Genomic DNA, 23514 nt, shown 5'->3' on the forward strand with positions numbered 1-23514 from the left:
CTGCCTGTTACCCCTCCTGACAGAGCTCTGTTCTCATAGGTCCAATTTCTGTAATTATATGAGTTCCTTGGGCTCCCCTGGCTATCTGGGTTTCCAGGCCATGCATTTAGATGTTGTGTGGGAGTCTCTAGAGTTCCCTGCAGGGGGCTGATAACTACAGAGCAGCCTCCTTCCCTAGGGACAAGCCTCTGCTTTCAGAGCATCTAGGAGGAAACCCTTTCTTCCCCTTCCCTGGCAGAGCTGTCAACCTCTTGCTGCTGCTGCTGTTGCTGCCAAGCCAGCAGCCTTCCCTGCTCCCTGCCCCCCTTTCCCAACATGGTGATGGCTGCCAGGAGGCCAGGTCACACATCTCTGCACGTGAGCTAGCTCTCAGGAGGAGCCTCTGGGTGTGGAGCTCCTCCTCCTGCCACGTGCCAGAGGACAGGGCGAGGTACTGCAAGGGGCTGTAGCCAACCTTATATCCCCACAATGAACTCACCCAGCCAGCCAGGTCTTGCGTAAACTGTCTCTTGGCCAACAGGAAGAACCCTGGGAATCTGGCTCCTGACCACCCCAGTGCATTTTATAGAAACAGCCTCAGTTCTCCTTTCAGTCCTGTATATTCTTTTCTTACCTGAATGCAGGTCTGTTTCCTTTGGTCATAAAAAAAAAAAAAATGTAAACTGCCAAACACCCTTTAAATAGTTGTTGCTGTTAACCCCAGCCCCAGTCTCTGATATAGGAAGAATAAACTGTTCTCCACCTCTCTGTTCTGATAAATTGGGGCCAAGAAGGGAATGATTTTTTGACAAAAGAACATGCTTGCCGTTCTTATCAAAGAACCTCATGAAGGTTTATGTTGGGAGAGAAAGGAAGGCGCTGTGAGGATTCCCATAGCTTGGACACAGGCAGAGTACCAAGAAGACTAGTGGGGATTTTTCTATGATTAGAGAGATATGGTCAGTCTCTGTCTTTAGGAGGCTCCACGTCGACACCAGGGAACCTGGAATTGAGTCCCAGCTTTGGCCCTGCCTTGCTCCATTACCTGAGGCACCTGCTCCAGCTCTCTGGGCTTCATTTTCCCTCTCGGTAAAATGGAGATGTAGCCTCCCTTGCCCCTTCCTTTCCACTTAGGGGTGGGACCCATGAGTGGATGAGGAAAGCCACCCTCTAAGCCTTCAAAGTCTGGGTTCTTTTCTGGGTGGGCAGGGACCTAAAATGAAGCGCCTTGTGCATGACGTTAGGTGTGCTTTGGGATTCCCAGGATTATTGAGCTGAATGGGCAGAAGCCACCCCTTACCTATAAACGCTTTCAAGCCATCATCAGCCGCATGGAACTGCCCAAGAAGCCCGTGGGCTCTCTGACGAGCCAGCAGATGGAGAGCTGCAGGGCCGACATCCAGGACAACCATGACGACACCTATGGCGTGCCCTCCCTTGAGGAGCTGGGTGCGTACTTCCTGCCAGGGCCCATGTTTTGTAAGATAAGTAGGCTTTATCTTCTTTGTCAAAGTGATACATGTTATTATAGACAGTGTAGAAGACACAGTGAAACAGGAATGAAAATAACAATCACAGTGACCCCAAGCACTCCTGATTTTGGAGCATGTCTTTCCAATCTTTTTTCTGTGCTTACTCACATACATAATGTTATGTTTCTAATTCCTGCTCCCGTTTTTCTACTTCTCTGTCTCAGAAGATATAGGCCTCAATATAGGCCTCCCAGTCTCCGTGGACTCCTCAATACCAAGATAACAAGTATTGCTCCCATTAAAAGGGGGTTGGTCAGCCCCTCAGGTTACTGACTTATACCCTTTCTCCCCTTCCTCTCTCAGCCCCCATTTCTTGACCTGAATAAAGTTAGCCTTCCTCACCTGAAAACTGCTATTACTGCCAGCCAACCCGATAGGGTGAGCAGTGCAGGATTGTTCTCATGTGCCTGGAATGAAGAGTGGCTGGGATAGGGAAGGCAAGGGAAAGGAGAGAAAAAAGTCACAGTGGAAAGAGAACTGGGACAACCTGGGAAATGCTGAAATGTTTGGATGATCTCAGCCCCAGCAGCACCAAAAACATGGTTTAGTTCCCATGAAGCTCAGAGAACACACCGATGTGTCAAGACTTGCTGAGCTATCACTGAAATGGCCTGACCTCTGGTCCTGTGACCTCCTCCTCTTATAGGGTTCCCCACTGAAGGACTTGGCCCAGCTGTTTGGCAAGGAGGAGAGACGGAAGCTCTGGCCCGGCTGGATAAGCATTTGGAACGGAAGGTATGGTCCCTGTTTCTGGGTCACAAAGCGCAAGCAGCAGGGGATATGAGGGTCAGCCTTCATGTCCTTTAGTGCCTCTTAGCTCAGAGTGGTTGAAAATGAAAAGTCTTGGGATCCCTGGGTGGCGCAGCGGTTTGGTGCCTGCCTTTGGCCCAGGGCGCAATCCTGGAGACCCGGGATCGAATCCCACATCAGGCTCCCGGTGCATGGAGCCTGCTTCTCCCTCTGCCTGTGTCTCTGCCTCTCTCTCTCTCTCTGTGACTATCATAAATAAATAAAAATTTAAAAAAAAAGATGAAAAGTCTTCCTGATGACAATAAGAGTGGTAATAGTTGCTGCTATTTAGTGAGCATGCTTACCACATGCTGCTCACTGGACTAAGCATTTCTGGATGAAATACCTACTTGCATGATTTCCTATTGTCTTTTCAACATCCCTGCAAAGTAGGTGTTAAGCTCTCCATTTGACAGATTATGAAATTAAGGTTTAGAGAGGATAAGTAACTTGCCTGAGGTCACACGGTTAGGAAGTAGTAGACTGAGATTTTGTTCTATGTGATTTCAAAACTTATATTCGATTGCTTTTCTTTCATCTCTATCTATGCAGGTTCCCTTTACTGAGAAGGTATCTGGTTGATGAAGTCCCTAAGATTAATTTCTTTGTGTTTATGTGTCTCCTCCTCACCTTTTGCTGGGTCCTCTCCAAGGCTTCAATTTCCATTTGTTTGGACACAGAGAACAAATGACCCATCTCCCAGTGAAGTAGGAATTAGACAGGGGAAGGAAAAACCCTGAGGCCCTAAAGGCACTCCTTAACAATGTCACATGGCTTCCATGACTCTGGGGCTAGAAGAGCAGAGAAAGTTCTTAGGACTGAGTCACCCTCTGGTTTTCTGCCCGCTGTTGCTGGTTTGTAGACCAGTTCAGAACTTTTTGTATTCTCAGATGGATAGGCATTGGGCCCAGCAGCCAGGTGATAACTATGGAACAAGCAGACCTACATAGGAAAAATGCTTCCCAGCCCTGAAGATGCCTCAGCTGCAGAGAAAATGGGCCAGAGGCCCGACCTCCCTCAGAGAGGCCTTGATGTCTGTATCTGAGTGTTAACTTGAAGCCACTCACTGCCTGAAAAGGATGAGACTGATGTCCAAGGGCTATGGGGAGGACTAGCTGTCCCTGTCTGCATCAAGAGCTTTACCCAAAAATTCTTGGGGTCAGTTTGGGAACATAGGCCAGGCCAAGGGGCAGAGTGGTAGAGATGATAGATGGGATGGCAGGAGTAGAAGAAGACTGACAAGTGTAAAGAGCTAACTTATAGCCTGTGGATTAGCATTACCTTAAAATCATGCTGTGCAGGGCTATCCCTTAGGTCACCAAGTCAGGGGATCCTTTTCCACATACCCCTGGAGGGTCTGGTCTGTCATGGGATCTTGTGTCAGGATCCTTCAGACTCCATGGTGATCAGTGGGAACGCTGTGTCCTGCATGACTGGGAGAAGAAAAGGGGCCGGCTCTGAGGAGGTTTATTTCAATCTTCAGTTTTCTAACTCTGGAATAAACATCTATCTACTCACGTCAAGATGGCTTAGCGCTAGAAAGACTGCCCAATGTAGCAAGTATGGAGTCTGTTTCCAGAAGAGTAGTTGATTATAGATAGGCATGAAACAAGGAATTTTGTTTGTACTGAGGATCAGGAAAAAGTGGTTCAGAAGGTTACTAGAACAAAGAAGAGAGAATTTTATTAATTAGCTTGTATTTGCAAGCTGGCTTTTGAGAAGGAATTTTTGAACTCAAGTAACTAAGAGTCTAAGGCGTAGCCTTTAGGCATAGCTGGAATCAGGTGTCCAAACAATGCTACCAGGAATACATTCTCTGTCTCTGAGCTCTGCTTTCCTCCCTACTAGTTCATTCTCAGGTGGGCTTTCCTTGAACAGTGGCGGAGTGGTCACCAGCAGCTCATTTTCAGTTGCTTAGCACACCAGAGGAAGTGGCATGCCTCATTTCCAAAAATTCCAGGAGTTTTCATTTCCAAAAATCCCAAGGAGTGTTTTCATTGGCCTGTTTTGGGTCACGTGACAGTCCTTGACTTAATCACCATGTTTGAAGAAAGGGCGCTCTCCCTGGCCCAACTTGCATCTTAAGCCTACTCCCTGAGTCAAAAGTGAACTTAGCTCCTCTTCACCCACAGGGACTGAGATTAGGAAAGGCTGGATCACCACAAGAAAATTAGATGCTGTCACCAAAAAGGGGAGACACGCTTGTATGATCTTTGCCACTGAGTTACCCAAAATAGTAGATGAGGACAACCATCTCTTTTTAAAAGTATCCCTGGGCAGCCCCGGTGGCATGGCGGTTTGGCGCCGCCTGCAGCCCAGGGCGTGATCTGGAGACCCTGGATCGAGTCCCACGTCAGGCTCTCTGCATGGAGCCTGCTCCTCCCTCTGCCTGTGTCTCTGCCTCTCTCTCTCTCTGCATCTCTATGAATAAATAAATAAAAAATCTTTAAAAAAATTAAAAAACTAAATAAAAATAAAAGTATCCCTATTTTTAAATGAAAACGGAATGATAGAATTAGAATGCCACCATTTTGTGGCCTTCAGTGATGACGCATTGTACATTACTGACTGCTAACCCCATGAAGAGAGATAGGCAGGCATTATGTCCCCCCACAGTCTTGCCAAAGAAATCAAACCTGAGTCCAATCCAGTCTCTGGTACCAGCTGCTAATTTGCAGTCAGTAAGTATACCATGAGTCTGCAATAAGCAAAATGCAGGCTGTGAGAATCAGTACAAGTCAAATGGCCTGGATTCTTCCATAGAAAAACTGAAAAGGAAAGAAATGACTGAAAATGTGTAGACTAAAAGAAACTGAGGGGCGCCTAAGTGGCTCAGTCAGTTAAGTGTCTGCCTTTGGCTCAGGTCATGATCTGAGTCCTGAAATCGAGCCCCGCATCAGGCTCCCTGCTCAGCGTGGAGTCTGCTTCAGGATTCTCTCCCTCTCTCTCTCGCCCCTCCCCCTGCTTTCTTTCTTTTTCTCATAAATAAATAAATCTTTTAAAAAAAAAAAAAAAAGGAGGGGATCCTTGGGTGGCTCAGCGGTTTGGCACCTGCCTTTGGCCCAGGGCGATCCTGGAGTCCCAGGATTGAGTCCCACATCAGGCTCCCAGCATGGAGCTTGCTTCTCCCTCTGCCTGTGTGTCTCTGCCTCTCCTCTCTCTGATATACATAAATAAAATCTTAAAAAAAAAAAAAAAAAAAAAAAAAAAAGGAAACTTAAATTAGCATCTCAAAGACCTGTAAATGGCCAGGGCTAAACTATATAGTGCCTTGGGATGCACGTGTGGTTGAAAAAAAAAAAAACAACCTTAAAAATGTAAGGAATAGGGTTGCCTGGGTGGCTCAGTCAGTTAAATGTCAGACTCTTGATTTCAACTCAGATCATGATCTTGGGGTCTTGAGATCAAGCCCCAAGTCTGGCTCCATGCCTTGTATTCTTTCTCTCCCTCTGTTCCTCCCCCACTAAAAAATGTAAGAAATGACTGAAAAGATAAAGCCCCCCCTCCAAATTTGCTTTGCAAAAATAGAAAAATGTCAGCATTTTTAAATGCAAAGAGGTGATTATTATAAAAGCTGGGTGAGTGCTTACTTGTGGAGCTGGAAGGGAACTATGACTGGGATGGGTTTCTGGGGTGGCTGGCAAAGTTTCAGTTCTTGAACTTCAGTGATGGTTGCACAAATGTTTGCCTTAGAGTAATTCATTAAGCCACACATTCCTTTTACTTCTATATCTGTATTTAAAGGCTTGGGGCACCTGGGTGGCTCAGTTGGTTAGGCATCTGCCCTCAGTTTGGGTCATGCTCCTTGGGTCCTGGGGTCCTGGGATTGAGCCTTGTGTCAGGCTCCCTGCTCAGCAGGGGGCCTACTTCTCCCTCTCCTCTACAGTTCCTCTGCTTGTGCTCTCTGGAGCGCTCTCTGTCAAATACATAAAAAAAGAAAATCTTTTAAAAAAAGAATACAAAGGCTTTCAGAGGGAGATAAGTAAGGGTATGGGCAGGCAAATATACTTAGCGTTTGTCAGAAGCACTTAACTTAATGCTTGAGGGCTTACTGCAGAGGAGGTGAGTGTTAGGTTGAGATTTGAAGGAAGAGTCAAAGTTAACCAAAGGAAGGTGAGTAAAAAGGGGGACAACACTCCAGGCCAAGGAAGCTGTGTGTACGAAGTCCCACGAGAGTATAGCACTTATAGCCGAGTGGCTAGAGATGAAGCTAGAAAGACAGGCTCACCCAGACAATGGGGTACTTGTAAGTCATGTTTAAGATTGGGACTTTATCCTAAGAGCAACAGGAAGCCCAGTGCACCTTTGTTTTTCTGCAGGATGGCGTGCTTAAGCAATCACTCTGCTCCCAGTGTAGAGATGGGATTAGAAGGGAATGAGAAAAGATGCAGGGAGGTCAGTTTGGAGTCTACATCTGACCTGTGGGTCACAGTTGTCTAGTCTACATCTTAGCCTGAACCAGGTTGGTAGTAAGAGGGATGGGAAGAAAAGAATAAATTTGAGGATTATTTGAACAGTAGAATTGACAGAACTTGGTGACAAGGTAGTCAAAGGTGATGGCCAGGCCTTTGGCATGGGGAACCAGGTGGATGACTGGGCACTTTCTGAGCTAGGAATGCCGATGGAAGGGTGGTCTGAAGAAAAGAGCTGTTACACTTTGAGGGGCCTGGATGGCAATCAGGTGGAGATCCTGGCTGGGACTTGGATAGAGTAATCTGGGAGTCTAGCTAAATGGTAGCTGAGCAGTCTGAGCTGGAGCCACGGATTGATCATCTGCAGAGAGGTAGTGTTGGGAGCCTTGGGACTGAATGTGCTTCCCCAGGAACACAGTTGAGTAGGGGCCCAGCACAGAGTCCTGAGATGCCAACGTTGAGGGGGTTGGGAGGGGACACAGCCAGCCACATGGGAGGCAGCCAGGAGTGTGTGGAGTCCAGAGGCCAAGGGAACAGAGAGTATGGAGACGGGAGCAGGGTGAGGTGTGCTGAGAGGTCCAAAAATATAACAGGCTATGCCTGTGGGACTCAGTGGCATGGAGATCACAGGGACTCTGGTGGGAGCCAGCTTGGGGGGAGCAGTGAAAACAGTGAAGCAGTGTAGGCAGAAGCCATGCTGGGGTGGGCCAAGAGGTGCAGGCTGTGGGGACATGGGCTATGCAGAGAGGAAAGAGGACCTGAGGGTAAAGGTCCACAGGCTTACCAGAGGTCCTTTATTTTTTTTTTTCCTTTTGTTTGCAGAGAAATGAGATGATGTCCCCAATATTCTTGCAGTGGAAACTGGAGAGGCAAAGATGGAAGGTGCAAGAGAAGGAAGAGGGGAGGGCTCCAGAGCCAGGGGAGGCCTTGGCTTTGGATAGGGTCACTGGAGGGGCAGGGGGAGGTAAGGGGAAGGTGTAGACACAGGTGAGTTTGTAGATTTGGTAGCTAAGAGTTGAGAATTTTTCAGCCAAGGGCTCCCATTTCCTTACAGGAAGGAAGGACAGTCACTTGCTGAGGGGTGGTGGGGAGGTGTGGAGGAGGAGGTCTGCAGAGGGTGTAAAGTTTGTGAAAGAGACATCAGAAAGAGAAAGAGGGTGCAAGGAGTTGAGGAAGAGAAAGTCTTTATCAGATATAGATGGAATCTGGAGGCAGAAGCTAAGTCCTCCCCCTAGCCCTGTCTTTTACCACCTCAGTAATCCCAGAAGAGCCACATAACCCTTTGAGCTTCATTGTTCATTTTCAAAAAGAGGTACTGATAGATGCTGCCCCAGAGGATTGCTCAGACCACACGGGAGAATGCACGTGACAATGAGCCATGAAGGAAAGCCCTACACCAGTGCCTCAGGGTTTTTCCTCTGCAACATCCAGGCCTTTCCTTTCTTTGCCTTCTTTTCCCACTGCAGGCTTGGGTTGCCAACTATGAGAGACCCCGAATGAACGCCAACTCCCTGCTGGCCAGCCCCACAGGCCTTAGCCCCTACCTGCGCTTTGGTTGCCTCTCATGCCGCCTCTTCTACTACCGTCTGTGGGACCTGTATAAAAAGGTGAGGGGTGATCGGGGGTGGCACACCTTACCCCCAGTCACAGCTGAGCAGACCAGGCCTCTGGGCTAGTCAGACACCCTGAAAAGGGGCCCCTCCCTCCGACCCTGGGGGCGGGGACTGGGTTGTGGAGCGTGGTCCTTAAGTTTGTGTACAATCCAGAGAAAGAAGGGGGGAAGTCCACATCCAGGAGGCGGCAAAGCCCAGCACAACCCAAACTGCTGTTCTAAAGAAAATCCAGGTTATCAGAGCAGGATGGGCAGAAAGGCTGACTCGGTGTATGACTCTTGAGGAGGCAGATCCACTGGCAGCAAGTGGATGGAGGCAAGTACTCAAGAGGGCAAGGGTGGAACCAGTCCTAAGGGGAAGAGCTCAGCAGCCCTCTGAGGGCTGGTCCAGAGCATGTAACGGGGGAGTCCAGGAACAGCTGTTGCCTACCAGTCAGAAGATGACTTGGGCTGAATGCAGGGCTGTGCCGTATGAACTAGAGCAAATAACCCTACTGTAGTGCACCCGCCCCCAGAAGGAAAGAGGGCGACACATCCAACTATCCACATTCCACAGGTCATCCTTATGTCTCTGTTGTTTCATGTTTCCCTGTCCTTGCCAATAGCAGGCTTTTGTGGCATAGGGTGGCTTTGCCAGTGGGAATCTTGTGATTTTAGGAAAGTCATTAATTGCCTGGAGGTCTGGTCTGATCTTTTAATTCCCTCAAAGTCCCAGATCCAGGCTGTTGTATAAAACTTATTTAACCAGAATCGAGACTGAGCATTTTCTATGTGTGCTGATGAGAAGACTCCCATCGACTCTAGAAAGTGGAGCCAAGCAAGGACCCTTGAGGACAAGGATCATGAGCCAGGCTGGCCTGGGGTTTCAGTCTGCGGGTACACTGGGCCACTGCTAGGGCATAGTCCTTCTATGTATCTAGGGGTTTGGAGCTACCACATTGGTAGCAGCTCCAGATTCCTTTGTGGGAAAGATCTGAGTGATACAGTGTTGAGAGCTGGGCAGGTGATGTATCCATGTGCTGTTCCCCCACCCCCAGGTGAAGCGGAACAGCACACCCCCACTCTCCCTGTTTGGGCAACTCCTGTGGCGAGAGTTCTTCTACACGGCAGCCACCAACAACCCCAGGTTTGACCGCATGGAAGGGAACCCCATCTGCATCCAGATCCCCTGGGACCGCAACCCTGAGGCCCTGGCCAAGTGGGCCGAGGGCAAGACAGGCTTCCCTTGGATTGACGCCATCATGACCCAGCTGAGGCAGGAGGGCTGGATCCACCATCTGGCCCGGCATGCCGTGGCCTGCTTCCTCACCCGCGGGGACCTCTGGGTCAGCTGGGAGAGCGGGGTCAGGGTGAGTGCTCACACAGGGGAAGCTGGCCTGTACCCTCATCAGGCCCAGCAAGGGCAGCCTTCTGGGTTGGGGGATGGGATAGGGTCCCTAGGTCCAGGGGATCCCCTCCAAATCCTTCTTGGCTTGCCCTCAGCAGAAGGGCTTTGGCTCTCTCTTCTCCATGGGCCCTGTGGTAACCTGGGGAGAACCATGGCAGTAGGTCCCCATCAAGGCTGACTGTCCCACCCCCTCCCCATCTAGGTATTTGATGAGCTGCTCCTGGATGCGGATTTCAGCGTGAATGCGGGCAGCTGGATGTGGCTGTCCTGCAGTGCTTTCTTCCAGCAGTTCTTCCACTGCTACTGCCCTGTGGGCTTTGGCCGCCGCACAGACCCCAGTGGAGACTATATCAGGTAAGGATGCAGTCCAGGCTCTCTGGCTCCTGGCTGCTGTAGCCTGCTTCTAAGATAAGGTACCCTTGGCCCTTTAAAGGAGAGTCACAGTGTGCTGACTGGCTGTCCGATGTGTGTGTTTCAGGCGATACCTGCCTATATTGAAAGGATTCCCTTCTCGATACATCTATGAGCCCTGGAATGCTCCAGAGTCCATTCAGAAGGCAGCCAAGTGCATCATTGGTGTGGACTACCCCCGGCCCATTGTCAACCATGCTGAGACGAGCCGGCTCAACATTGAGCGAATGAAGCAGATTTACCAGCAGCTCTCCCGTTACCGGGGACTCTGTAAGGAGCCACTACTCCCACCGCCATCCTCTAGCAGGAAGGACAGCATCTGTAGGCTCAGAGGGAATTTTCAGATATTTGTAAAGAGAGGCCAAGTGTTCTCTTCTAAGCTGTTAAGTTGACTTGATTTCCCAGGGCACGGCACTACACGCTAGGCTGGATTACGCCTCTCTTAATTGTGGCTAGTGGGAAGAGATAAAGCTTCAGTGTCATGGCCCAGCACCCTATGGCCCCTGTCATTTTGGCTTGTCTTTAACTGCCCTATGGCCCTCTGCAGTCCTGTGAGATTACATCCTGATTGCTCCCTTGCCTCTCTCCCAGGTCTGCTGGCATCTGTCCCTTCCTGCGTGGAAGACCTCAGTAACCCCGTGGCAGAGCCCAGCTCAAGCCAGACTGGGAGCATGAGCAGTGCAGGTGAGTAGCAGCTGGCCTCCTATGGCCTGTGTCCATCCAGAGGATACTGCAGAACTACTGCCACTTGAGTCATTGAGGGCTGAGGACAAAGGCCAAAATGAGTTTGTGCCCCTTACATAGAGCTTATGTTCCACTTGGGAGACTCAGATAGGAACTGTGCAAGATTATTTCAGTTAACAAGTGCTTTTGGGGAAAATAAAGGTGAATGACCTCATTTGAGAGGGGCTGGGGAAGAGGGATTCCTTCCCATACTTTAGATTGGAGCAGTCAGGGAATGCCCCTCTCGGCAGTGACCCAAGTCACAAGCACAACCCAGCTTTCTGTGAACTGGCCGAAGAGCCTTCCTGGCAAAGGGAATAGCAAGAAAAGACCCAGAGATAGAATGAGTGAGCGCAGCTCATGCAAGGAGCAGAGAAGGGGAAGCCAGTGTGGCTGGCATATCCCAAGGGAGGAGCTAGAATGAGATGGGGATGAGCTGTGGCAGGAGTAGCCTCTGAGGCTCCGCACCCTCGGTGGGGAGTGGGATTTTGTCCCCAGTGCACTGAGAAGGCACCGGCGGGAGGTGTGGGAGCTGGTCTGTGTTTTTAAAAGCTCACTCTGCCTGCTATGTGGAGGGGACAGTGTGAACAGGAGCAAGGGCAAGGAGGCAGCACAGCCTGGTGGTGGTGCCAAATTCTTGACCTCCTCCCCTCAGCAATGGGATGAATAGCAGTAAGATGAGACCGGCAAGAACCCCAGGAGTTTTTCTAGCTTGCCCAGCCAGACTGGCTCCACAGATGAGGGTGCTGCTTATTCCTGCTTCAGGAGGCTGATCCAGCATCACAGAGGGAATGCCTGACCTTCAGAGCAAGAGCAGCAGACACGCCAAATTAGTCTCTGGCCTGGAGCCCCCAGAGTTTGGGGCTGCTAGCAGGCCTGGGCGTGCTCTCCTTAGACATTTCCAGACAAAGTCACTGCTGCAAGGAAAGCTGAGGGGCAAGCCTAAGGAGCTGATGCAGGCTCCCTGACCCCTTAAAGAGCTGCCACTGCCCAGTTTTGGGTCATCTTGGCTTTCTGCACAGTCTGTGTGATGCTTTGACCTGTTCCCTACAGGCCCAAGACCACTACCCAGTGGCCCAGCATCCCCCAAACGCAAGTTGGAAGCAGCCGAGGAGCCACCGGGTGAAGAACTCAGCAAACGGGCCAGGGTGGCAGAGTTGCCCACCCCAGAGCTGCCGTGCAGGGATGTCTGAGAGTGAGTGACAGCAGCTTAGATTCATCTTTAGGGAGAAAGTTGGGAGAGGTGGGAGTGGGTTTGGAGCCAAAGGTTAAAACTCCACAAACTAGATAAAAACCTGGTGGGTATCGCATGATTCTTTTTAGGATTTCAACTCTAAATTTCTTCTATTCTGATCTCCATACCTTTTGAATTTTAAAAGGAAATTTAAAAGTCAAGCCTTTTTCTTTCTTTACCAACTAGGGAAAAAAAATTTTTTTGGCTCTTTCTACTTGTCAAAATGAGTCAAATCCAATAAAAATAAAGCAGAGCCCCAGAGGTGAAGCTGTGGGAGAAATGACCCCATGGCCAGGTATGAGGAGGCTCCAGGACCCTCTGCCACTGCGGACAGGCCTTGTCCCATAGGCAGGCCAGCGGAGGGCAGCACTGTCCTTCAAAAGAAAGCGCAGGGATGTGCGCTGGCCGCTAGCCCCAGCCCCCGCTGAGGACCAGTAGAATCTGGCTGCCCGTCGTGCCTCTTAAAGCTGCTCCTCCATTCTCACCTTCCTTGTGGCCTTGGCTCTGCACTTCCCTGTCAGCACTCAGCTTTCTTGGAAGTCCCTTGAATATCATTAAAGAAACAAAATAAAAAGTGGTTCCTTCCACAGAGCAGGAAGGGATTTTCATGGCTTTCTTAGGGAAATATAAATTACTCTTCTCTTTAAGTCATTATCTCAGGTGTTCTTTATGTGTCATGTCTGTGTCATTAGACTGGAGAGTGATTTTCTTTTCCTCTGTGGAGCCAGTTGATTTTATCCCAATCCTTCCATTTCAGGGCCAGGCGGGGCCGTCTGGTTTGAGTGTCTGTGCCCAGTACTGGGTGAGACAGCAAGTGTTTGATACTTGTGCCCTTTACCCTACTAGGCTCATTGTCATAAATGTTGCTGATAGATTTGGGCTAGCTTATTCTAGAAGCACTGGCAGCCTTAGATACTATGCTCTTAGTTATCTCTTAGTTCTTTGATACTAAGCAAAGTTCATTCTGTCTTACAAATCTGGAGCTTGCCAGGCTGATAATCTGACTCTTCAGTTGAGAAGATCAAAGAATAGAGAGGTTAAACGTCTGGGTCAAGGTTGCTCAGTAAGCTAACGGCATCCAATTCATCATGAAAGTGTTGTCACCAGGTGTGTGAGGGAGGGGAGCATAAGCATATAAGATGTGTTGTGGTGCCCATCCACAAGCATTTAACAGTCTTCTTAGAAAAAGAAATAATTTGTAAATCCTACACTGATGATTTAGGCTGCCCATGCTTATCATAAGCCAGCTGTTGGTGGGCTGGGGTGATCAGGGAATGTGACACAGACGTTTATACTGGGGACTGAAAGGTGAGTTGGATTTAGGCCACAAGGAGGGCATCTTGGACAAGAAAAATAGCTTCAGGTTTACATGGTCTTGTACAAATTATTTAATGGCTCTAAGACTTCATTTCCTCACCCCTAAATTTGGTTGTTGCAAAGACTAAATTATTAAATCCATCTGTCAGGTAGGAATATGTGCGGCTGTTAGAAGTAGGAGAGCTGACTTCTGTGGCTCAAGCAAATAGGGATTTATTTTTCTTACCTACCAAGAGGCGCTGAGGTGGGCATTGCCTGGTGACTCAGCAATGTCAGAGCCAGTTTTTCTGAGACTCTCTTGCTTCATGGTGTCAAAGTGGCTGCCACAGCCTCAGCCATCATTACTCCTTTGTCAGTAAACACACGCCAAGTTTTGGGCCACAGTTTGCTGGATACTGTTGTGCTCACTGGAATATTGGGAGGTGCTGAACAAGATTGACAAAGGCCCTTCCCTCTTGAGTGCATCTTTGGGGGAGACAGACAATAAACAAATAGAGTCAAGAGGCTCTGAGTGGTATGAAGAAAAAATTAAGTTGGTAAGAAGATAGAAAGTAAAGGTTGGGGCATAGAGGAGGTTGCAATTTTATATTAAGAAAATTGAAAAAAAAATTGTCAGGGGATGCATCTCTTCCTTTTTATCAAGAAAATAGAAGCTTTCCCAGAATACCCCTCTCCCAGCTTTTCACATTGGTCTCATGAGCCCACACCAAATCACAAAACCACCCCCAGCCATGGGAAGTGGGGATCCAGGATCCAATCCTGGCTTAGGATTGGTTGAGACCATTGGTTTTCCAACTTCAGTGAGCAATAGAATCCCCTAGAGGATTTGTTAAACCACAGCTTGCTGGGCCCTACCCCCAGAGCTTCTGATTCAGTCCTGGGGTGGGGCCCGAGAATTTGCATTTCTAAGAAGTTCCCAGCAGCTGATGATTCTGCCTTTCTGGGACTGTACTTTGAGAATCACTGACTTAGACTAGTCATGATTCATTGTGTCAGGCCATTGAGCCCCTGAACAAATTATAGGTCTTGGTAGCTAGGAAGTGTTGGATACTGGTAGACCATTAACAGTGTCTAGGTAATATGCAAGGCAATTAGCCCAATGCCTGGCTCATAAGTTCATGAATATCCAGTATTATTATTACAGATATTGTTATCATAATAATTTTAGAAGAACAGAAGGCTGCTGTTGAGTTGGATCATGAAGAGTCTTAAATGTCAGGCAGGTGAATCCTTGGTGTACTCTGGACGCCAAGGAGCATTTTGGAACAGGAGAGTGAAATAAACAAACTGGCATTTTTGGAAGCATTGGGCTGGGGCCCTGCAGAGGAAATGGTGGTGTGGGGGAGTCAGCTGAGAGGTGATAGCCATGACCCCAAGTGAAAACCTTACAAGGGTGAAGAAGTCAGCCTGTCTCTGGTCTTGCCCTCTTGGGATCTTAAGGGCTCTGGGTTTACTATGCCCTTCATCATGGCTACTTGCTCAGAGGTGAAGGCCAGGAGGCCAGACAGACTGGGGAAGAAGGCATTATTTGGAAACCCTGAGAGAAGAGAGTATACTTATCTTTCACTGTAGTCTGGTGGTAGTGCCTGGCCCTCACAACATTCAGCATCTCCTTCAGTAAAATAGCGATATTAGCATCTTGTCACCTGCCCTGCCCATTGAGCATACACATTAGGGAAGAAAATGTAAAACCGTATACACAAAGGTTTTGAACAAGCTAAATGCACCACAGAGATGAAGTCACGTTATCATCTTGCATACACTTCTCTGGGCATCTTGGATTATGTTGTTGTTACGTTAGAAGCAGCACTCTGGGCTAAATGGACCACAGCGCTGTGATCATGTGGCCTAAGTTGACACAGTATTCTACTGAGAAGCAGACTTGTCCCTTTTCCCCTCTTCCCTTGGTCAGTTTTAGATGTGTGCCTTGGAACAGGATACTTAGCCTTTCTGAGATTTTTATGTGTAAGGTGTGACTAATCATTCTTTACCAGCCCAAAGGCTCCATCCTGTACTTTTGGAGGCCCCCTTACGCCCTGAGCTCTATAGTTTTGTGATTCTGTTATTCCAATGTCTCAGACTTGTGGCAGTTTGTAGGGCAGTGACTTACAGTGTAAAACACGCCCTGATACCAGTAGGTTTCATGCTCACCTAAAACCCACACCCATGTCTATTCTGCATCTGGTTTTATTGTACAATGTTCACTAAACTGAAAAATAAGCCAGCCCCCAAATAGCTATCATTTCAGAGGCTTCCCCATAATCCCCAAAGCTGCTGACTGCTCAGGATTCTATTAGCCTCCAATTGTGTACAGATTTTTCTTATTGGTCCAATCATTTTACCATGGGGAACCAGCTCACGTGATCCACTTGCCTGTCGCTGGGCTGGTACATAGGGATCTGTTGAGAAGCCCCATTGAATACAAAAGGCTTCTGGCCATGTATCACCCCTCTCCTCCCCTCCCCTGCCCACAGTTCACCAGAGCTGGGTTAGCCCTGGGGCTTCACTGCAGAAAACCAGATGCCTGGAATCTCCTCATCATCATTTTGGCACTTCTTCAGTTGTATATCTCTCCTTGCATGAAACGTGTGTGATAGGCACTGGGCAATCTCAAACACCTCATAGTGGAAGTGGATGCAGTGTGGTGTTCCGGCTTTCTGCTCAGACCAGTGAGCATGCTGTGGTCCTTCTGCACTCTGCCTGGGAGCCTTTGCCTGCTGAGTTGTCGCCTCTCTGTACTTCTCACCCTGGAAATGAGAATTTGGATGCATTTGGCTGACTGACATCCTCTTACTGTTGCTGCAGGATTTGTGTAGTGCAGGAAGGGAAAGGGTTCCATTGACACGAGGAATGAGACGGAGCTGAGAGTCCAGCTTTGTACCCCAGCCTGGCCCAGCCGTACCTCTGTACTTCCCCATTCCTAACCTGGGAGCTGGTAGCAAGCCCTCCACCTCTTTCAAGCTCCTGGGCACTAAGACTTGGTTATGGGCTCCAAACGAAGTTTCTAGCAACTTTGAGCCATTGAGATATCCTCTGCTGACCGAGCTCACGCATATACTTCATCCACACACCCTCCTGGGTAGGATCAGGGGAATGGTGGACTCACAGATGGGGATTTCTTGTTAGCATCCACAGGTACCCCCAGGGGTGACCCTAACACTAGGTGCGCTGAAGGAGGTAATCGTCAACTCACTCTGTGCTCCAGCAGCTGCCTCTGTGGTTCTTGTGTTCAGCGACAGGTTGGAAGAGTCAGACAACTGAGAGACTGATTTTGCAGTGCATGTTTTAGGAGTTGATTTTTTCCTTGGTGCCTCCTGCAAGCCATTCCTCCTATTTCTTTTAGTGCTGCTGTCATCACTTCTGTGAGGTATCATTTGATTTCCCCAGCCCCTTTTTATCTGAAGACTTATGCTCTGGCTTGAGAACAAGAGCACAGGAACTATCTAGTCATCTGCTGATCAAGCAGCTTGAGATACTAGTTGACCGGGCCTCTGACTAACTTTGTGGACAAGAACAAGATGGTTCTTCCAAACCATGGTTCTCTGTGTTTGTGTCTTTGAACCTGCCATAGATGGACTTGGGTCACTGGGGCAAATCTGTGGCCCACACACTGCCAGCTCCCTTCCTGAACCTGTCCCATAGCACAATCATGCCCAAGTCAACATGGGTCTGAAGTGTTAGCCCTAGAGCCACCTGACTGCTTACACTACTCTAAGTTTAGGCATTGGTTCTTTTTGTTGTCGTTTTCCTTTGGAAAACGTTTAATTGTAATGTAGAATAATTGAGGAGCTGACAAATACATTGCTGGGATTTTAGAGGTGGAGGCAACAGGGTACATCTTAGGTTCTTGTAGTAGACTGGGATACCCACTCATTACCAGTGTGTGCCAGATGGAAAAAGAAACTGTTACACGTTAAAGAACATAGCCTCTTGATTATCATACTTTAAAGTACATGAGATTTATTATAGCCTAATTTGAATTCAGTGAATGCCATTGACAGATTGTATGATGGGTCATTTTCACTGTGGGGTGTAAAAGAATCACTAAAGAAAGTTGACAGGCAAAGCATTTTAGAAAATCATCTTTGAAATTCGATTAAAGATGCTCACAAAGTCACCTGATTGAAAAATAGTGTTTTCTTTACATATGGTGACCTGGAAAGTCTTAGGCCATCCTCTGAGAAAACATAAGATGAGCAGCTAAAAAAAAAACAAAAAACAAAAAAAAGGAAAAGAGAGAGAAAAAAAGGATTTTGAATCTTTGTAGCAAAAGACAGTCTAAGTATCTGAAATAAGCTTGTCCCTTGAAAAGGGCATTTTGAACCCAAAGCAAGCCAATGTTGTTAGCAAGTACATGGATCCATTATTCCCATGATCTCAGGAGTGAAGGCAGAGCACTCGTCCACTCTTCCATAAAGGCCCCCTAAGCCCCTGGACAGCCACTGTGGGGTGCCATGGCCCAATGAAGTAAGCGTGTGTCTCTTCCCTTGTAGGGTTAAGATGGAGAGGGAACCTGAAAATCCTTTGTCCATTAACGCATACCCAGTATCCTCTGAGCCACTCACTTTCTGTTGCTAAGCCCTAGCTCTATAAGCAACAATCAGAAGCACTTAGAGGCAAGTTTGCCAGAAGCTATGAAGAGCACTGGTTACAAATAAACAATTTGCTTATACAATTAGGCTGCCAGGAATTTGATCAGAGAATCTAGAAAAGAGGCAGCTTTCTCTTTCCCCAGGTATAAAGGTTTCATTGCTTTGAATTCTACCTCAGTCCTGTCAGATGTACAATGCATGCCACAAGTAAAATTTTAAATTCCTAGTAACCTAGTAACCTCTTCTTATAAGGCTACCAGTCATATGGGATTGGGGCCTACCCTAATCACCTCATTTTAACTTAATTACCTCATTAAAAACCCTTTCTGCAACAAGTGAAATTCATTTCATAATACATTTTTTCCAGCCATATCTAGGTATTGGTTCTCAAACTTTGTTGGGGTTGCCCATGCTTTGGAGAGTCTGATAAAGGGTGGAGCCCTCCCCAGGAAGTTGTAGCTATTCACACATACAGAAAAATGTACACAGAACTTCAAGGTCCTCATGGATTGCCCCCTCAACCTATCCTTGGACCACGAAAGAGTTCAAGAACCCCAGAGTAATACTCTGTGTTCTAAAGAATTTTTATGTGTTCTTTATCTTCCCTCATCCCTAAAGGTGGAGAAAACATGATAGGGCAGCCCCGGTGGCGCAGCGGTTTAGCGCCGCCTGCAGCCCAGGGCATGATCCTGGAGTCCCGGGATCGAGTCCCATGTCGGGCTCTCTGCATGGAGCCTGCGTCTCCCTCTGCCTGTGTCTCTGCCTCTCTCTCTCTCCCTCTGCATCTCTATGAATAAATAAATAAATCTTAAAAAAAGAAAACATGATAAATACAGGTATTCGGTAAGGGGACCTGTTATGGGATGCTCTCCAATACTGAAATTTTCAGTTTCAGAAGAAAAGTCAGCTCTGGCTTAAAAGGGGCCAGAGAGAGAGACCTGTGGGTAAAATATATATCACAGCATGTTTCAAATAACGTGTGTATGTGTGTGTGTGTGTATAGAATGTATTAAAAACTAATACATTGGGGCGCCCAGGTGACTCAGTAGATTAGCATCTGCCTTCAGCTTAGGTTGTAATCTTAGGGTCCTGGGAACAAGCCCCACATCAGACTCCCTGCTTAGCGGGGAGTCTACTTCTCCCTCTCCCTCTGCCCCAACCCCTCAGCTTGTGCTCTCTCTCTCTCAAATAAATCTTAAAAAAAAAAAAAAAAAAGAAAGAAAAGAAAAGAAACTAAAATATTTATTTATAGGAAAAACATGGCTAAGTTATTATGGTACAAGCCTAAAGGAAACAATTACTGAAAATAATAGGTATTTTAAAGAACGAGACTGTACTGACCTATTCCGGTACCCGCTCTTACATTTGCTCCTTATTTTACCTAGCTTCTAGATAACTTAGTATAATCTGGATAAAATCTTCAGATTTCACATTTGTCTTTAAAGGGATGCATGTGTCAGAACACTGTCTGAATCTGTAACTCCAGTGTCTTTGACTCTTCAGAGCATTTACCCTCCATTTATGTTGCTCAGATGTGTTTTGGTCTTCGTGCCACCACGTTGAGTTTCCTTTTCTATTCTGTAAGTCTTGATGAGCAATGCTATGATAGATTACTTAATGGTAAAAATCTGGGTGTTGGTGTCAGACCTGGGTTTCCTGACTTGGCTTTGCCACTTTTGATGCTGTCATCCTGGGCAACTTATCCTCTCTACCTCCTGTTTTCTCATCTGTAAAAATAGAGGCCTTATCTTCAAGATTAACAGAATCACAAGCTGTATTAGTTTGCTAGGGCAGCCATAACAAGGTGTCACAGACTGGGGGAATTTCAGCAACAGGAATTTATGCTCTCACAATTCTGGGAGTTCAACATCTGAGATCAAGGTGCTGGCAGGTTGGTCTCCTCTGAGGCCTTCTTGGCTTATAGATGGCTGCCTTCTTCCTATATTCCCACATGGTCTTCTGTGTGTGCCTGTGTCATAATCTCTTCTTATAAGGCTACCAGTCATATGGGATTGGGGCCTACCCTAATCACCTCATTTTAACTTAATTACCTCATTAAAAACCCTTTCTCCAAATCCAGTCACGTTATGTGGCCTTCAACATACAAATTTGGTGAGGGAGGGACACAAGTCAGCCATAACACAAGTGTATAGTGCCTGACCCACAAAGTATACTGAGCCTTATTATTATCTGCCTCACCATAATTTAAACTGCACAAACCTTAAATGAAACTCCACATGTCTGTACACTCTCAGAGACACTAGACCTTTTTAAACAGGCAACCCAGCATTATGACTGGCTTACCCTGTCCTTTGTTATCAGACACGAGCCATTTCTTCCCTCTGCCCCAAATTCAGGATGTTATAAATATTTAAAATGACTTCTCCTTGTGTCTCCGTGACTGCTCCCCCCCCCGCCCCCCGCACATCTTCTCACACAGTGCCAGGGTTCTTTTTTCTGTATGTGGACATTTGCTCACCTGCTGATTCTAAACTCAGTCATTGCCTTCATCTTCACGTCCCAGCTGGCTTCTTTCATTTGTTTTCTGAGTGTCTCTGGCCACTATGTCTTGATTTGAAAACTGCCCTTGTCCTATCAGGGAGTATCACCCAGGGCCCCAGGTGAGTCTGATGTATGGCCTCCTCTCCCTCCTCTCCTGCCCTGAGGCCTGGCGCCAGGAGGCTCAGAAGGTGTGCAGGGAACAGCCTGTCCTGTGTCACTGCCTCAGAGGGACTGTGTTCAGGCCCCCGCTGGCTCCCCAGGTGCTGTGGCTGGTGCAGTTCACATGAGGCTCTTCCTAGTTTTCAGCCTGAGTGTCCCCAGGGAAGCAGCCAGAGGAGTTTGTGTCCCTCGGCAACCAAGCAGCCTTCTGAATGCTTCTGTTTGCACTTGTTTTTCTCTTTCAGCTGCAGCACTGTAGCTCCGTGAGCAAAGCCTGGGAGCCCGAACAGCCACCATGGCAGCAGAGTGCAGCCTGCAGGAAAGCTGGTCATCGACAGAGACTGAGCGAACATGTGTGCATGTGTGTACGCGTGTGCGGAGGAAGAAGTGGTGTGCCTGTTTGCGTGTGCATGCATCTGTTTACACTCTTGTGATTCTGAACACTGTTTGGGCTGGAGGGACACATGTAGCAGCTCACCTCAGCCTCCAGACACCAGGCTAGAGGTCATGGCAGTGACTTTCAGCCAAACCTGTCCCTGTGACTAGCTGCCTTGTCTGAATCGAAGAGTAGTAGGACCCTCGCTGGGTTTCTGGCATCTGCTCCACCCTACTCTGACCCTGAGCCCCCCTCCTTCCCTCTCTCATCGCATCAGACTGAGGAGCAGGAGGGCAACATTGCTGGCTCTTGTCCAGAGCGTGGGATTCTAGCGGCTGGAGCCCTGCTGAGGTCCTGCTTTAGACCCTGGAGGCTGGGCAGGCTGGAGGAGACACATGCTGTCCAGACACAGTCACCAGGTCTGGCTTCTTTCTGATTTTAAAATCTCCTGCCACTGGGTCCTCCAGACCCCTCCTCAGGCATCTGGGACTGAACATGAGGCTATAAACAGATCTGAAAACTTACTACCATCATAGGGAGGTACACCCCAATACCTGACTAGTGTGCCATATACACAGTACTGTAGACGCTAGCCTAAAAAGTGCATCTACCTTTCTGGGACTGAAAACCTAAAGTTAGGAACTGAATCCCAGCTTTTACTGTTCCTTCCTCAGAAGCTGAGAGCCAGCCTCAGTGCAAACTGTGGAGACTCAGTGCCTCCACTAGGAAGAAGCCAGGTTCCTGGTGGTAGAAAGCCCCCTGGCTCCCCTGGCCACACCATAGTGCTGCCATTGAGGTCAGCTGACACTCAGCCAGGAAAGCCATTCTGTCCTGTGGTCTGTAGGCTTCTGGGGCCTGCCTGGGACTGGTCAGCATCCAAGCTGCTGTGTCAGCTCTCCCAATAGCTGGATACCAGGACCCTGGCAGACAGACTTGGGTGGGAACTGCCAGGGACAGTAGGGAAATGTCTAAGTAGAGATCTCACCCAGCCCGCCAACCCTTCCAGAAGCAGCAGGTGGGAGGTTTGACCCAGAGAAGCCAAGGCCTTGCATTCCAGGAGTGGCCTGGCCTCCCACCTCAGTCCTCCCACTGTTGAACGCCTGTGTTGAGAAAGACATAATGAAAAGGACTGTATGGTCAGCTAGAGCAAGTCTTCCTTCCACCCTGTGGCCTGCACTTGAGCCACAAAGAGTGTGTGTGTGTGTGTGTGTGTGTGTGTGTGTGTGTACGCAGATGTGTGCGTAACTGAGAGGCTAATTCCTCTTTGAATTTTTGTCCTCACATGTAACACTAAGCTGGCCTCTGGGCCTTTTCCTCTCTACCTCCCCTGTGACCTTTCCCAGCCTCATAGCTATTAACTCCCTTGGCCCCTGCCCTGTCCTTCATTGTCCTCCTCTGTCCTCAGACCAGAACCCTGGGGTCAGGCCTCTGTCTCCTACAGCTGTCCAGCACATTGACAGGCTTCTTCCTGAGATGTCCTCAGGTTTTCTCAGCCAGAGAGCTGCCTTTAGAGTCCAACTGTTGTATGTATGTCACCCTCACTAAAAATGTCCCACAATATTGTGGGGGAAGCAGGACACAGGTGATGGTATATACTCAGAGCAGTGGGATGGTTGGGGTCTTCTCTGTTCCCTTAGCTCCAGCCAGGAGGAAAGAGAATTGGGGGCTGTTGCCAGAAGGGGAGTAGAATGAGTCTGGAAGGGCTATTTTGAGGAATTGCGAATGCCAGAAGGCTTGGGGCCAGAGTCAGTATTTGTTTAGCAGCACCTTCAAATACAAGGATGATTCCCTTTTCCTGCCTATTAGATGATGGCCCTCTTCCCTGAGGTACAAGTTGGCAGGACCACCTCCCCCTACTTCACCATCCCTGGCAAGCTGGCCCATTCCAAGTGGAATAGAGGGGTCTACTCTGGGATGGGGCAGGGCAAGAGGACAGTGCATCCCGTGGCCCAGAGCTCCACGATTGCTTCATGCCTCCCCTCTTCTGGCCCAGGTGTCCTCGGGGCTGCCATAGAGCATTGACCCAAATCCTGATCCAAGGGCCAGCATGGGGAAGAGATGGTCGCAGGCAAATGCACTTTATACAGAGATTTTCTTATTACTGGGAAGGTGTGTTTCTCCCACAGTTTGTGAATATTCACTTGTTTCATAAACATCTGATCCTGTCTGAGCAAAGCTGTGTTGTCATCAATCTTGTGGGAGGTCTGGGAACCAGGGGTCAGTAAGGCCGAGCTTCTCACCCCTCCTCAGAGTTGGCAGGGAGGAGAGGGATGGGTAGAGATGGAGGAAGCAGGAGACCCCTAGGAGCAACCAGAGCAGACTAGTGGCAGCTCCAGAGCTTGGCCAGAGTTGGGGAGTCAGTCAGCCAGAATGGTACAGAGTACTCCAGGCCTAAGATGAGGTTCCCGAGTGCTATCCTGCAGTGCCTCTGCCTCTCAGGCCACCTAAAGTTCCAGGGCTGAGGATCAGTCAGTGGCAGCAGGGCTCTC

General features: G+C 48.4%; 1 protein-coding gene across 2 annotated transcripts in view; it reads left to right on the forward strand.

Moving 5' to 3' along the window:
* Positions 1–23200, forward strand: part of CRY2 (cryptochrome circadian regulator 2) — a 35321-nt gene extending 12121 nt beyond the window's left edge. Inside the window, exons 2-11 of one of the 2 annotated variants that reach the window (XM_077863005.1) lie at positions 957–1068; positions 1244–1428; positions 2158–2246; positions 8179–8319; positions 9362–9673; positions 9914–10065; positions 10190–10392; positions 10714–10806; positions 11899–12040; positions 20895–23200. In XM_077863005.1, coding sequence (XP_077719131.1) covers positions 957–1068; positions 1244–1428; positions 2158–2246; positions 8179–8319; positions 9362–9673; positions 9914–10065; positions 10190–10392; positions 10714–10806; positions 11899–12038 — 1427 coding nt within the window. In that variant the 3' untranslated portion in view covers positions 12039–12040; positions 20895–23200. The remainder of the gene's footprint in view (positions 1–956; positions 1069–1243; positions 1429–2157; positions 2247–8178; positions 8320–9361; positions 9674–9913; positions 10066–10189; positions 10393–10713; positions 10807–11898; positions 12041–20894) is intronic. The other variant, XM_077863003.1, reaches the window with a different exon arrangement.
* The last annotated feature ends 314 nt before the right edge of the window (positions 23201–23514 follow it).

The sequence above is a fragment of the Canis aureus genome, chromosome 21 (assembly GCF_053574225.1).
Source record: "Canis aureus isolate CA01 chromosome 21, VMU_Caureus_v.1.0, whole genome shotgun sequence".
In the NCBI taxonomy this organism is placed as follows: domain Eukaryota; kingdom Metazoa; phylum Chordata; class Mammalia; order Carnivora; family Canidae; genus Canis; species Canis aureus.